Below are 15,434 nucleotides of genomic sequence, written 5' to 3'. Positions count from 1 at the left end.
GGGTTTGCCCAGCAAACCACGTTCCAAGCATGATCGGTCCGAATGTTATTAGCGAATTTTCGCAATTGCAGTTGGGGACGCCTTCAAGAACATTTATAGTAAATACATTGGAAATGCCCGTCAAATCTCAGTGATCATCTCTGATATCTTTGTCGAGAAATGGTGAACCGGGAGAGCAGATCTTCCCAAGATGTGGAGCTCACGAAAAATTGTAAATTATTGCGTGAGTTATGTTGTATGGCTAGAATCACGGTTCACCGATTTTCGACAAAGACTACTTTGTCATTAAGTGTTTTTGACAATAGATTATCTATGTTCCAGAAAGCGTCTGTGTAGTGTTGCAAAAACTCCGTAATAATACATTTAGAGGATAGAGTCTTTTAATGTCTCGGTGAAAACATTTGAACTCCAACTCCGATAGTTTGATACAAGTTTCAAGTTTATTTATTGATTTCAAATCCAAACAAAGAATATCAATCAAATAAAATTATAAAAATTACAAAATCAAAAAAAAAGTTACATTGATCAATTAACATTTTGAAGAATAAACAGAGTCACAAATTAAACAAAGCAAAACGCATATTGAAACAAATGAAAAATGCGATATGCTGTCAGAAACTGTTTGACTCTCGATTATCAATCAATTTACAGAACATAATAATTCATAACATGGCAATAATCATACTAAATTCTGAATATCAACTGTATATCAAATATGTTGAATATTTGTAGTTGTTTGTCAGATTTAACTAATTGCATGGCCTCAATTAGTTAAATCTGACAAACAACTACAAATATTCAGACAAGTGCACACCTAATAATGCATATAGCATTTCCATTTATTTGAAAGTAGGATAAAAGAGCATTGTTGATTAAATGCCTTGCTCAAGGGCATAGGTGCCGCGGCCGGGGATCGAACCCCGGAATTTCCATGTATAGCCAGGCACCTTAGACCACTCGGCCACGGCACCTCCAAATAATTAATACAGGCCTACTTGGATCGCAAAACATACATATTATTTGTCCAAGAGATGCATTTCTAATTATATTCGTTTCTTTGGGCGCTAACAAAAACTTAAATTTGTCAACATGTCAAAAATTGTTCTTGTCATATTTGTTGACTCTTGTTATTTTTGTTATTCAAATTTTGATTAAGCAGTAAAATGTAAAAGTGCTATATCGTTACTTAACCAAACCATCTGTTTTGATAGAGTTTACTGTCTTTACTGTCATCCTATACTCCCCTTTCACTTTAAAGGGACAGTCTCTTCCATACATTGGCGGCGGAAGCCAAACAATTTAGGGGGTGTCCACCTGAAATTTTGGGATGGACACAGGTAAAAAATTTGAAAAGCGTCCCCCAAAAAGGTTATCAACAGAAATTATATGAGTTGCTAACCAAAAAATTTTTGACAAGCAAAAAAAAAAAAAGGTTATCAAAAAAAATTTTAGGGGGGGGGGGGTCCGTCCCCCCACCTAAAATTTAGGGGGGGACACGTCCTTCCCGTCCCCCCGCTTCCGCCGCCTATGCTTCCATATATACTCCTTGTAAGGACCCCCTCCCCATCCCCACATTTTTACCAGCAATTTCAAGACTAAAGTTGAGCTTGATTTGTTTATGTGCATTATATTCGGCCCTACATATTTCATCATTTGACACAGTTTATTGGCTTTATCAGTTCGAGATCAGCTACTTTCGCTCAGCTTTAACCCCCACCTAGGTTTTATGAGTTTGCACACTTTTAATATGACGCAAGCATACTAATCATGCTAATTGTACGAGCGCACATGGGAAATAAATGTGCTAATTACAGTGCGGCGATAGTTTAATGATCCCCTCCACTTTTAGTGAGTTCGGGCCAAAAATTTGTGCTTCAAGTTCCATATCATTCATGTTGATGCAGTTATGATAACATCGTCTGCCGGGGCATATAGACGTCCATCCTCACCATTTGAGCAAAAAGACCGCCAAAACGAAATTAATTCGTTTAGCTTTTCAGCGGGGACTGTTCGCCGGAAGTGCGCCACTGACGTCAGGGAATCGACAAGTTTATCACCAAGTTCGGATTTCTCTTCAAATAGGTCAGTGAGATCCCACTTGATATTCATCTTTCTTACATCTATCGTATATCCCCTTTGCTTTGCGAACGTGATAACTTTTTCTTTAGTTAGTTTCTCATGAGTACCGTAACTTGCAGGGAGCCATGTATTTTGAAGTAGAGTCTCTTCCACCAGTGTTGATTCTGGAAAGAGGAAATGGCAACACGAATGAGAACATGAGCAAAAACAAGCAAATTCACGGATTACCTCACATTTTACGACTTCTCCTAATTCTACAAATCGACTGACTTGCTTGACTATAGATGTGAAAAATTATACACGTCCAATAGCTTTAGCAAATCTTGTATTTACATACGCTGTGAAAGAAATGAATGAAGAGAACAATGGTAGGCGTGGCTTAAATCAGGTTCCCCAGAGCTATCTGCCCTTTGGCATGTTTGGACAGGGAAAAGCCAGATAGGGCAGATAGCTCTGGGGAACCTTGATTTAAGCTACGCCTACTATTGTTCTCTTCATTCATTCCGTTCACGACATTAAACACGTTATATTTATATATACATTTTAGGGTGTGTGTGCGTGTGTGTGTGTGTGTAGTAAATATTTTTCTAAATTACATTTGAAAATAACCAAATTTTATTCAGAAAGGATTAAAGCTTGGCAAGACTTAAAAAATATCGAAATTCTGAAGAGGAGGTTAATCCTATTATATTTTAATTTGATTTGATTTATTGTTTTTTTTCTGCATTCATAACATTCCTATTCAATACAATTTTCATTACGTAACAAAAATGATAAATTGGTAATTGATTTTGGTGTGAATCATAAAGATAAAAAAAGTCATTCTAAACAAAAAAATGCAGGAGAATGATTGTGTTACACAAATATTTGTATTTTTTAATACAAATATTTGGATAAGAGGTAAAACGATTGTTGAAAATTGTCGTTTCAATAAAGAAATATATTGGGTGGATCAAATTTTGGATAATGGACACATGGAGCCTGTGACTTTTTTTTAGATAAAAATCTTGGTATTCCTGCAAATCAACTTCTCCAAATAATATACATCGTTCGCGCTATACCAACAAGTTGGAAACATTTTACTAGTTCAATAAAGTAAAAAAAAATGATCTGTAGACTTTGGGATAAGTATGAATATTAGAAGACAGGAAACAACTTTTGAGGTAATCAAATAAAAAACAATTCAGAACTTGTGTGTATCACCAATCTACAAGAATTTAATAAAGTATCACTTAAGGGTGGTTACAGTGATTTTAATATTACCGATGTAGAAATTTGTACTTTTTTTTCGACATATCAGGAGATATAAATTTCAGCTTATGCTTCTGCATGGAGCAATATATAAAAACAACATTAAAAGAGTTTTTTTTGTGGTATATCATGAAAGTTAAAGATCTGTGGCAACTTTGTATAGAGTACCTTTGTTTAATTGAATTATGAACTATAGATTGGAGGGATATTTTCTTAGGATTACCTGAAAATTCAAATAGAAATAAATGTGTTAATTCAGTGATTTTATTTATAAAATATGCAATTCCGAAACTGGAGAGTGGGTACTCCCATTCATCAAAATGCAGAAATATGTTACGGGTTGTATAAACGAAGAAAGTCCCCTGGCAACGAAGTCAAATAAGTTAAGATTACGTATACATAAATGGGATGAACTAAATGTGACTAGAGATTTGTAAACAGGTATGATGTGTATAGTATGGTGCGATTTTAAATCTTGGTTTGAATGTTACTGGTGGTGTTGGGTGCAAATTTTTGTTTGTTCCAGTTATTTTCCATTTCACCTTCCCTTATAATATTCTGATTTGCAGCTTCTTTGTTTTTTCCCCTGCGAATCATTAATGAATATTAATTTTCATAATTAGATTACCTGGTTTACAAAGAGGGCCATGGCCCAGTTTAGTTTTCATAGGCATTTCATTCCATCACTATTTGCTTCAGTTTTTGGTAAACATTTTTGCAGATTCTTGTTAATATAAAAAGAAGATTTGTTAATTTGGTTGTGATTATTTAGCTTTGGTTTATGTAGATTATTTGAAGGAAATCATTAATAATAACATGTTGAAAAAAGTGTGCGCGCGCGTGTGTGTGTTGGTTTGTGGGTGTGCGCGCGTGTGTTAAAACCCCATTCCACAGAGAACAAGACTGCTGAAAGACCATGAATTCTGGTTTATCTTTCAGAGGTCTCTCAATGAACCTACAATGGTCTTTTAGGTCTTTCACGAGTCCTGACCAATCTTTCAGTGGTCTTCGTTTTGAAACGGTTCAAAACAGTCTTACAACGGTCTTACAGGAAAATGGTCTTTCAGTGATCTTTCAGCAGTCTCGTTCAGCGGTCTTTCGATGAACTTTCAAAGGCCTTAATAGCCTTTCAATGATCTTTCGGCTGTCTCTCAAGATCACTGTAAGACTCATGAGAGCTCATTGAAAGATCATTTAAAGATCACTGAAAGACCAGGCAGTGTCCATGGAAAGAATTCTGAAAGATCACTAGTTGCATAAAAGATCTCTGGAAGACCATTGAAAGATCTCTAAAGGACTACTCTAAGATAAGAAATATCCATGAGTCTTTCAGAGTTCTTTGAGAGTTCTTTCTGAGCCATTCCACAGAGATGACAAATTTCAGTGATCTTGAAGACCGCTGTAAGACCTCACCAATATTAAGTCTTTCTGTGGTCTTTCACTAGTCTTTGTTCTGTGGAATTTTATTTTTATTTATTTATTTTATTTTATTTATTTTATTTCCAGGCAAAAGACATCAAGAATAAGTACAAGAAGGAGAAATTACCACCGACTAGTGCCTGAGGATGACTAAAAGAAAAACTAGTTTCTGTTATTAAGCTCTCCTCACTAATCGGGGTTTACAAAATTAAATATACAAAAATAAAATCGGTATAAAATGACAATATACATGTATGTTTAGAAACATTACTTATTAAAACAAAAACCTAACAATAAGGAGTGTTTGTTTTCATGTGTAATTATAATATCCAGTCAATATGGAATGTTCGTGTATTTATTTAAACAAACAATTATCAGATATATAGTAAAGCCTGAGGAGGTGGAATTGTATAATATATTGTAAAAACGTAAATGTTACCATATCAGAAAATAAACAATAGACGAACTTGACAATAACTATCATGCTACAAAGTAACACAAAAAGCAAAAATATAGCATCAAAGTTACTGTCAAATACATGTATACAATATTCAGAGATAGAGAGAAAGAGAGAGATGGGGAGGGAGAGAGAAGAAGTAGAAGAGGAATAAAGAGTTTAGAGAACTGGGGTAGAATGAAATGAAAGAGAGAGAGAGGGGCAATAAAGAGACGAAGCATGATCGACATACAAAAATCTGCATGAGTACAGTTGGTAAACTAGCATAGGAATAAACATAATGAACGGTGCAAGAGCAAATAATTTCATGGCAGTAATTAACAAAATGCATAACAAAGGGTACAATATTGAAGCCAAGTATATAAGGCTAAATACGTGACATTTAGCTTGCAAAGAATGATAAAAACAGAGAGAAGTAAGATGAAGGGAAGGAAAGAAAGAAATTGGAGAGGTCTAAACAGAGACAAGACAAAAACAATACTCTGCATGTCCCATTAAAACGCAGATTCAATTGGAGGCATGGAGAATAAGTGTTCACGTAGAGCATTAAGGAAAGGAGTGACAGATACACCAAGGCAAAGATCTCTGATCTCTGAAGGAATAGATTCCCAGAATCTGGGGAAAGAAAAGAAACAAGAAAATTTCAGGGCATTACATCGTGCAAATTCATGGATGAAGAGTAGCTTGTGACAGTTCCGAGTTCTTGGCCTGGGTAAGATATGAGTAGGTATGTCGTAAGTTCTAAACAACGATTTTACAACAAAGGCGGTAGATAGGTAGACCAGTCTGTTATACAATGGAGGGAGTTCTAAGCTGTGTAATATTTCATCATAAGAGAGTGAATTTGCTTGATCATAAGGAAAGCAGAAGCGGGTGAAACGACGTTGAACTGCTTCAAGAGAGGATATGTGGTTTTTTGATGGGGTAGCCAGACTGGTATACCGTATTCAATTATAGGCCGACAAAGTGAACAGAACAAACGTTTCAGAATGAAAGGATTTCGTGAATTCACGATTCTGCGGATAAATCCTGATAGTTTGGAACATTTGGATACAACAAGATTCACATGCTTTGACCATGTCAAATCATGTGAAAAAAAAACCAAGCCAAGGTATTTATAAGAATCAACAACATCGAGAGCGTGGTTACCAGCAAAGTATTGATCTGTAATAACCTTTCGAGATCTAGTAATGTGCATTATCTTACATTTCAATGCATTCAATTCCATGGAATTATTATTGCACCAAATGATTATGGAGTCTAGGTCAGATTGGAGAACTTCAATGTCATTCTGGGTACATATTGTGCGATAAAGCACTGTGTCGTCAGCATATTGGGGCAAGCAAGTACCTGCAGAAATTAAGTTAGGCAGGTCTGCGGTAAACAAATCAAAAAGAATTGGCCCAATGACACTCCCCTGGGGGACTCCAGAGGTTACAGAACTCCAATCCGACTGACCACCTTGGAACAAAACACGCTGGACCCGGTTTGTAAGAAAAGAACAGATCCATTTCAAAGCATTCTGACATACCCCAAAACTGTGTAGTTTACGAATAAGTACCGAATGACTCACTTTATCGAACGCTTTCGACCAGTCTAGAAATATTGCATCTACTCTCGGCGGAGAGGCTTGCGTAGCACAAGACCGCTTAGGTAAAAACCCATGTTGAGTGTCAGGGATGATTTTATGGTCCAAAGAAAAATCAATTAGTTTGCGCACTATAATCTTTTCAAGGAGTTTACATGGTACAGATGTGAGTGAAATAGGTCGGTAATTTTCAATTGAAGACCGTTTGCCACTTTTATGCAGAGGGATAACATGAGCAGCTTTCCAATCATTCGGTACAGTGCCTAGATTCAAACTGAGATTAAAAATGCGAGTTAGAATGGGGACAACTGAATTACCGGCAAGTTTGAGAAATGCCGGGGAAACACCATCTGGGCCAGGAGGTTTGGAAGATTTAAGATTCTCAATTGATTTTCGAACATCTGCATTTTCAATCTGAATTTGTGAGAAAGGGGTTAGACCAACATGTTGGGCATTACAATTATTGGTCATGTCATTAACATCGGAAACAGATCCAGTACAATCAGAAAAATTGCTACAGAAAAACTCATTAAATGCCTTTGCGATCATATCAGCAGAATCATACGAGTTACCATTATAAACAAAGTTGTTGACATTAGAAGTTCGACGTTTCGCCTTAACGAACGACCAAAACCGTTTCGGATCATTGTTGGCATTTATGGCAAGGTTGTGTACATAGTCATTGTAGGAAAATTTACATACGCGCTTCACTTCTCGAGAAATCTCTTGATATTTAGTCCAGAGTCTCTTATTTTTTTCGATTACAGCAGGATTTCCAGTTGCAGATTTACATCTCTTCACTTTTCTGTACGCACGTTTCTTCTTTCTTGAGAGGTTAACAATTTCTTGGGTAATCCAAGGAGTTCGGCGTTTCCCTTTTGATACCGCTATGGGAACAACATCTTTAACAGCTGCATGGATCAATAACTTAAAGTTATCGTACGTATCGTTAATATTATCTTTGTCAAAAAAAAGATCCCACGGGATGCATTCTATTGTTCTCTGAAAGTCAGCCTTGTCAGCCTTGTGGAACTGATGAAACAGACGAGGAAGCGTTTGCTGAGAATGCTGAAAGTTGATAGAGAAACAAACAGCTTCGTGGTCACTATTGCCAATGTGTGGACCAGGGTTCATATTGGATATCAGATCGGGGTCGTTGCAGAAAACAAGATCTAGTAGGGAATCAGAACGAGTGGGAAAGGATACCAACTGAGACATGCCAAGTGAGGAGGTTATGTCTATAATTTCCCTTGTGTTTTTATTCAAATTAGGTACATCATCTTCAGAAGTCGTAATCGGTAGCTGGAGATTAAAATCTCCACACAAGAGAATTGTCTTGTAGGAAGAAATATATGGGACAACACGATTGAGAGAGTTTTCAAAAGCTTCATTAAATTGCACCTTAGAAGATGGAGGTCTATAGCACACCCCAATCAGCAATTTTCCTTGAGAATTCGGCATAGCAATTTGAACCCACAGCATTTCGCAATTGGGTATTTCAAAATCTTCCCGACGAGTGGCCTGGTAGTCAGATTTACAAGCAAATAGTACTCCACCTCCATTTAGATTTCGATCTTTTCGATAGATTTGATAAGCATCCGTGTCTAAAAGCTCACTATCATGAAAATCTGAGTTTAACCATGTTTCTGTAATGCAAATTATATCCAAGTTTTCAGTTTTAGCCAAGACTTGTAACTCCTGTAGTTTGTTACCCAAACTACGAGCATCAAGCAGTCGGCAGTTTAGCATAGTCCTATGTGAGTTTACACAATGATCTCTTTCATTGTTGACTGGGGGACCTGGGTTTGACTGTATATCACCACAAGCCAGTAATGCAACATGAAAAGTTGCAGTGGTATTACTGTAGTAGGGTATACGAGATCGAAAGTGCCTGGTCACATTAATGTTGTCGAAGGTACTTGAATTATGCATAGAACAAGAGTAGTGAGTTACTTGATTTTCTTGCAGTCCAGTACACACAAAAATGGTCAGGATGACAAAAGGAAGAAACTTATACCACTCCATTGTGAAAGTGAGATAACAATGATAGTGAATGTAATTGTTTGTGTTCACACAGAGGTAATCACACAGGTAATCCTCTTAAAGGTTGAATGCAGGCTATAGGTTGTGGAGTGCAAAGTAAATGTGCATGGTGAAATTCAAGTATGGCTACCATGTAGCGTTGAGAACAGGAGTCAGAAAACAAAAAGTTGATGGTTCTCCTGAAATAACACATGTAAAAGCACCATCCTTGTCCTGCAAGATCCTTAATACTCATTAAAAGGCTAATCATTCTCCTTCATACTGTTAAGATTTCGAGTTGTAAAGTTGAATAGAAAACAAGATACAAGCACTTCTTCAAAACAAGTTTTTTTTGCGGACTGCTTGGAAGCAAAGACATGATTATCCCAGGTATATAGATCTTCATGAAAAAAAATGCAAAATCTATCAAATAAAGTTATTTTAGGCTTTATCAATCACTGAAGCCTGTGGTTATTATTATCATTATCACCATCATAGATTTTTACTCGTCCTCTGAACTACAATCGTATTACGATCGTATTACAATATTATTAAATAATATTGAATAAAACGAGTGTTTGTACCTGAAAGTACGATTATAATGACACCATTATCTTTCACCATCGAAGCCAGTCGGGTGAAGGTCGTCTCAATGTCACCTACGTGGTGCATCGAATATATAGCGCTGATGAGATTGTACTTGCAATTTGCCAGAGGACTTTCGTCGAAGAATTGCTGGAGAGTACCGTTGAACCATTGCATGTCACGATGCGATTTCTCATCCGGTGTCGACCCGCATGCGTTGATTTTGAACGATTCTAGCAAGTGTTCGTTACGATCAACCGCTACATTCATTATTGATGAGAAATGGGAACCGAGAGTCTTTAGAAAATGTTGTTCATGATGACCTACAAGATATAATAAACATTTAAGAAAGGTTCTCATGATCTGTATCTGGATGGTTTGATATAAAAACGTCTGGTGTGGCTATCCCGTACATTTCACCAGTCTTGTTAGGACCGAGTCGAAGAAAATCCCCCAAAGGCACTTGAAAAATCCAAAATTGGATCCAAAATACCTATTAAAAAAAAAAATACAGCAATTTCGACGAAAAGAAAGATCATTTTCAGGGCCCAAAATTAATTTACTTGTGATTGTGTGTGCTCGCCTGTTCCAGAATTATGTTTGATTGTTAAATATCAACATTTGTCCGGGGATTGACTTGACCTGTATTTGGTTAGACTTTGGACGACACCTCGACGGTGTGATAAGTGTTCGCTCTGTGTCGAGTATTAAACGTTTTTTTTTTAATATTATCTGGTTTGTTTAAGACCGAATTTTACGAATAGATGTGTCTTTTGGGAAAATATATTGCGGGCTGATATCTAATGGTTTTCTGTATTTTAAAGAAATTTGACATGTATAGGTGAACGTTATATGAGAGTTTGATTTTAAACCTCTATACAACTTTCAACCCTTTAGATGTAATCATTTCAAATGGGATCTTACTGACGACAAATATTGTCTGCCTTGTACATGTTAAAGAAGACTTAGTACACGCTTTTATTGAATGTGGTGATATTTATTTTCAACATGTTCGAAATTCATGAGAATATTTTTTTTGTTTACTAAAAATCGTATCAATATACACACGGATATAACAATAATGATCGCCTTTTGGTTATTATGACATATGTGATGAAATGTGAATAAATTCCCCGTTTAGAGATCTAAACAAAAGTGTCCATTCAGAGATTGTTTCATGTAATATGTGTTTCAAATGTTAAAGTGCTCAAAACTAACAATGTGTAGTACATTGATATTGTGTTCCGCGCTGTTCCCACTGCCAACAGAATGTGAAACATTCTCTCTTTTCTGTTTATTTCCGTTTAAATTCTCATAGTCCAGAAGGACAAACCAGTAAGACCAGTAAGAATTTTTACTGGTTTCAGTAGAATTTTACTGGTTTCCAGTATGTTTTTACTGGGCCAGTTGGTTTGTAACTGGACCAGTAAAAATAAACTGGAGACCAGTTCCAAGAATTGCATTCCATTTGAAGCAATTAGTAATACCAGTTAATTGTTTTTCATCAAACTGGTGTTACTGGTCCAATAAATGGTTTCCAGTAGATTTTTACTGGTTTCCTGTATATGTTTACTGGACCAGTTGATTTTTAACTGGACCAGTAAAAATCAACTGGAGACCAATTCAAACAATTGCATTCTAGTTGAAGCGAAGTAGTAATACCAGTTTTTTTTTTCATCAAATTGGTGTTACTGGTCAAATAAACAATGACTTTATTTCAAGTCAGATCATTTGACGAATTATGGAAATGAATCTTGCAATTCAGAGAAAGTTATTATCGTTATCATTTATCATTGTTATCATCATTCTTCTTATAATTATCATTATTATAACTATTATGATCATTGTTGTTATCATTCTTATTACTGTTATCATTGTTATTGATATTGTAATTATTGTTATTAATATTATCATAATTATCAAGTATTAACATTATCATTAAAATAATTATCTCCTTTAATAATGATTGAGATCAAAACAAGATATATTCCTCTGATATACATGTAGTCAGCTGGTCTAAAGTAATTCATTGTTTGAAATTGAACTGGTCAAGACCAGTAATACCAGTAATTCTGATGATATAAAATGAGTATAAAATTCCAGTAATTCAAGACCAGTTTAATTTTTAACTGGACCAGTAAAATTTTAACTGGACCAGTATGACCAGTTAGACCAGTAAACCGATGTTCCAATTTCCAGAGTTACCAGTTAAAATTCTACTGGTCTAACTTGTCCAGTGGAACTGGTTTTTTCCTTCTGGGAGGGTACACCATGGGATTCATCAAATGAAAATAATTATGACATCGTGGAAAAGGAATGAAAGTTTACAAACCTTCGCCTACACCAACGCCAAGGAGATTAAACTGATCTTCAGCTGGGAATGCGCCAGTCAATTTCGTCATCACGTGTTCATCGAAGTATTGAGAAATCTCTTGTAGGACAGTTTCTTTCATGGCGATCCGAGCGAAGCCATTGGAATAAACATCGTGATATCGGTCAGGATCACTCACAAGAAGGGTCATCCCAGACATGGTGTTACCTTGTAACTTACTTCTTCGGAAGAGAACTCGAGGGTTTTAATAAGTCACCAGTCCATTCACTGCCGTTTATTTCGTCAGCGCTGGTGACTTCTTTCCACTCTCATTGACTTTGTACACGAGTGCACACACACCGACACACAGATCTCCAGGGTTTTAATAAGTCACCAGTCCATTCACTGCCGTTTATTTCGTCAGCGCTGGTGACTTCTTTCCACTCTCATTGACTTTGTACACGAGTGCACACACACCGACACACACGAGAAGAGAGGTGACTAATTTCACGATAACGTCTAGAGGCTATGGGTATATTGAGAAGGTCATGAGACCGATTTGTTGAGACTCGTTTGGATTTGAACGTTTGCCGTCCCAATGTCAATATCAAACCTACTTTGAAAGAGGGAGTATTCCACAGTCATACCAACGAAACCGACTTCAAACCGTCTAATGTTCTGTCATTTGAGACAGACGCAATAGCTTCCGTCGGTCTTGATGCTGTTCAGACGGTGTGACTATAGCATTAACAGCATCAGGGCCGTAGCTAGAGGGGGGAGGGGGTGGTAGGGGGTGTGACACCCCCTGTTGCACCCACAAATGTAATAACGCCCATAAATGTAATAACACTTTACCTACAAATGTAATAACGCCCACAAATGTAATAACACTTTACCCATAAATGTAATAATATCCACAAATGTAATGCAGTTTACCCACAAATTTAATAATTTTTGATCGCCCACAAATGTAATAATGACTTTACCCACAAATGTTAAAAATTTGAAGGGATTTTTGGCAACTCCGTTCTAAAGTAAAATCCTATAGTAATGCGTTCATATAGCACAAAAGCGCAAAGTCTCTTTTCCCGACCCGGTTAATTAACAAATTATAGTCTTTTTTCCAGACCCGGTTATTTCAAAAATTATAAATCCAAAGTCTTCTTTCCAGACCCAGATGTTTCAAAAATTATAATTTAAATCCAAAGTCTTTTTTCCAGACCCGGTTGTTTAAAAAATCATAATATAAATCCAAAGTCTTTTTTTCCAGACCCGGTTGTTTAAAGTCAAATATATTGCTGTACACGCGTGACCAAGAAATTTCCAAGCACCCCCTGAACGATATCGAGTTTTTCTCTGTGTGCAAAATAACCCCCTAAAATGTTTTTAGCGTGCTTTATTTACACATTTTGGCCCCTAAACAAGATGTCGCCAAAATATGACCTCGGGGAAAAGCTTGGGGAAAAAATAGCCTAAACAGAAGAAAAAACCAGTAAGACCAGTAAGAATTTTTACTAGTTTCCAGTTTATTTTTACTGGGCCAGTTGATTTGTAAACGGATCAGTAAAAATCGACTGGAGACCAGTTCCAGCAATTGCATTCCAGTTGAAGCAATTAGTAATACCAGTTTAATTGTTTTTCATCAAACTGGTGTAACTGGTCCAATAAATGGTTTCCAGTAGATATTTACTGGTTTCCAGTATATGTTTACTGTACCAGTTGATTTTTTAACTGGACCAGTAAAAATCAACTTGAGACCAGTTCAAACAATTGCATTCTAGTTGAAACAAGCAGTAATACCAGTTTGTTTTGTAACTGGTGTTACTGGTCCAATAAATAATGACTTTATATTTAGTCAGATCATTTGACGAATTACGGAAAATGAATCTTGCAATTCAGAGAAAGTTATTATCGTTATCATTTATCATTGTTATCATCATTCTTCTTTTAATAATCACTATCACTATTATTAGTGTTATTATAATTATTATTATGATGATCATTGTTGTTATCATTCTTATTACTGTTATCATTGTTATTGATATTATTATTATTAATATTATCGTAATTATCAAGTATTAACATTATCATTGAAATAATCATTTCGTTTAATCATGATTAAGATCAAAGCAAGATATATTCCTCTGATATAGTCAACTGGTCTAAAAGTAATTCGTTGTTTGAAATTGAATTGGTCAAGACCAGTAATTCTGATGATGCTGATCACGTGGTTTACCTCATTTCCATATTTCCTATTGAAAAATAAATCAGGATTTAAAATAGAATATCCCTGCAATGGCACTCATTGTTGTTTAAAAACTTTCTAAATGTGTGTTAACTAATTCGCAATGAAAATGTGTAATTTCATATGTCACATTTAAAGTAACAGTAGAAAGATTAACTTACTAACCATCTTTTCCATCACATTCACTGACCATGGTATATACAAAATGAAATGCATATAATAAATTGATCCAGTAAGACCAGTACGGGGACCAGTTCGACCAGTTTTTTGGATACCAGTATGAACATCAATGAGACCAGTAACAACTACCAGTAACTCAATACCAGTTCCATTTGTAACTGGACCAGTACACTTTTAACTGGACAAGTATGACCAGCATGACCAATTACACCAGTAAACCGATGTTCCAATTTCCAGAGCTACTGGTCTAACTGGTCCAGTGGAACTGGTTTTTCCTTCTGGGATATTGGCTAGTCATAAAAAAAAGCTTTGGGGGAAAACATACCCTAAATACGTTTGTCCATTGACCGGTTTTTCAAAACCACCCTTTTTCTAGAAAACCGGTGTTTTTGATATCTTTAACGAGTCCACGTCCAAAACTGAAAAAAACCACACCCCTTTAAAAGAACACACACACCCCTCTCTACCTCTCTCTCACTCCCTCTCCCTCTATCGGTCAGCCTAATTATTTTCTCTCCTTCATCCTCTAATATGTCACTGTATTTTTTTCTTTGTTTCGTGTGTCTATGTATGTGTGTGTCTTTGATAATGCATGTCGTCCCGTATTTCTGTCACCTCATTTCCACTTTTTGCTATCATTTCCTTTTCTCTTAAATAGTTTTCCTATCATATTTATCACATTTTGCTTTCCCATTTTATGATATTGTATATTTGTACATTCGAATGAATTTCCATATTTACTTAATTTTTATTGCTTTACCTTGTCTCAATTGCTTAATATAAATTTTTTATTCAACTTGCTATAGGGGATCCACGCTCTACAAGCAATGTTTTAGTGGATCCCCTCATTTCCATATATGCTTTTTTTTACTATTTATACAAGCGTTTGTTATATAATTATGCTAAGTTGAAATGATTTTGTATTCGAACTTTGATTTTTATTTGTATTTGATTTATATTTGTTATGGAAATGAAATTAAACTTATTGAATCTTGAAACGCGTTTTTTTGTCACACGTGTGTACATCAATATATTTGACTTCCCAAATTTCTAGGGGCCATCCGGGCAGTGGCGTAGCTAGGATTTTTTTCCGGGGGGCACTGGGGGGTCCTTGCTTTTTCAGGGGGGGGGGGCACCGGCCATTTTTCCGGTGTGTGTGTATGTGTCCACAAGGGCGGATCCGACTTTCGCCAATAGGGGACGGGGCCCGAAATTATATATTCACCTATATCAGTCACTTGTTAGTTTTATTCTTATAAAACAACATAAACATAAAATAATCTCATAAGCCTTATAA

General features: G+C 36.0%; 1 protein-coding gene across 1 annotated transcript; it reads right to left on the bottom strand.

The window, feature by feature from the left end:
* Positions 1-1,841: 1,841 nt before the first annotated feature.
* On the bottom strand, positions 1,842-12,068 carry LOC121426552 (histamine N-methyltransferase-like). Its single transcript, XM_041622898.1, has 3 exons — positions 11,734-12,068; positions 9,401-9,724; positions 1,842-2,243 (listed from the first exon to the last, which is right to left on the bottom strand). The coding sequence occupies exons 1-3, from the start codon at positions 11,930-11,932 to the stop codon at positions 1,891-1,893; spliced, it is 876 nt and encodes a 291-aa protein (XP_041478832.1). The 5' UTR covers positions 11,933-12,068; the 3' UTR covers positions 1,842-1,890.
* Between the last annotated feature and the right edge of the window lie 3,366 nt (positions 12,069-15,434).

Source organism: Lytechinus variegatus, chromosome 13 (genome assembly GCF_018143015.1).
Source record: "Lytechinus variegatus isolate NC3 chromosome 13, Lvar_3.0, whole genome shotgun sequence".
Taxonomy (NCBI): Eukaryota; Metazoa; Echinodermata; class Echinoidea; order Temnopleuroida; family Toxopneustidae; genus Lytechinus; species Lytechinus variegatus.
This window is presented reverse-complemented; position numbering and strand designations above follow the sequence as displayed.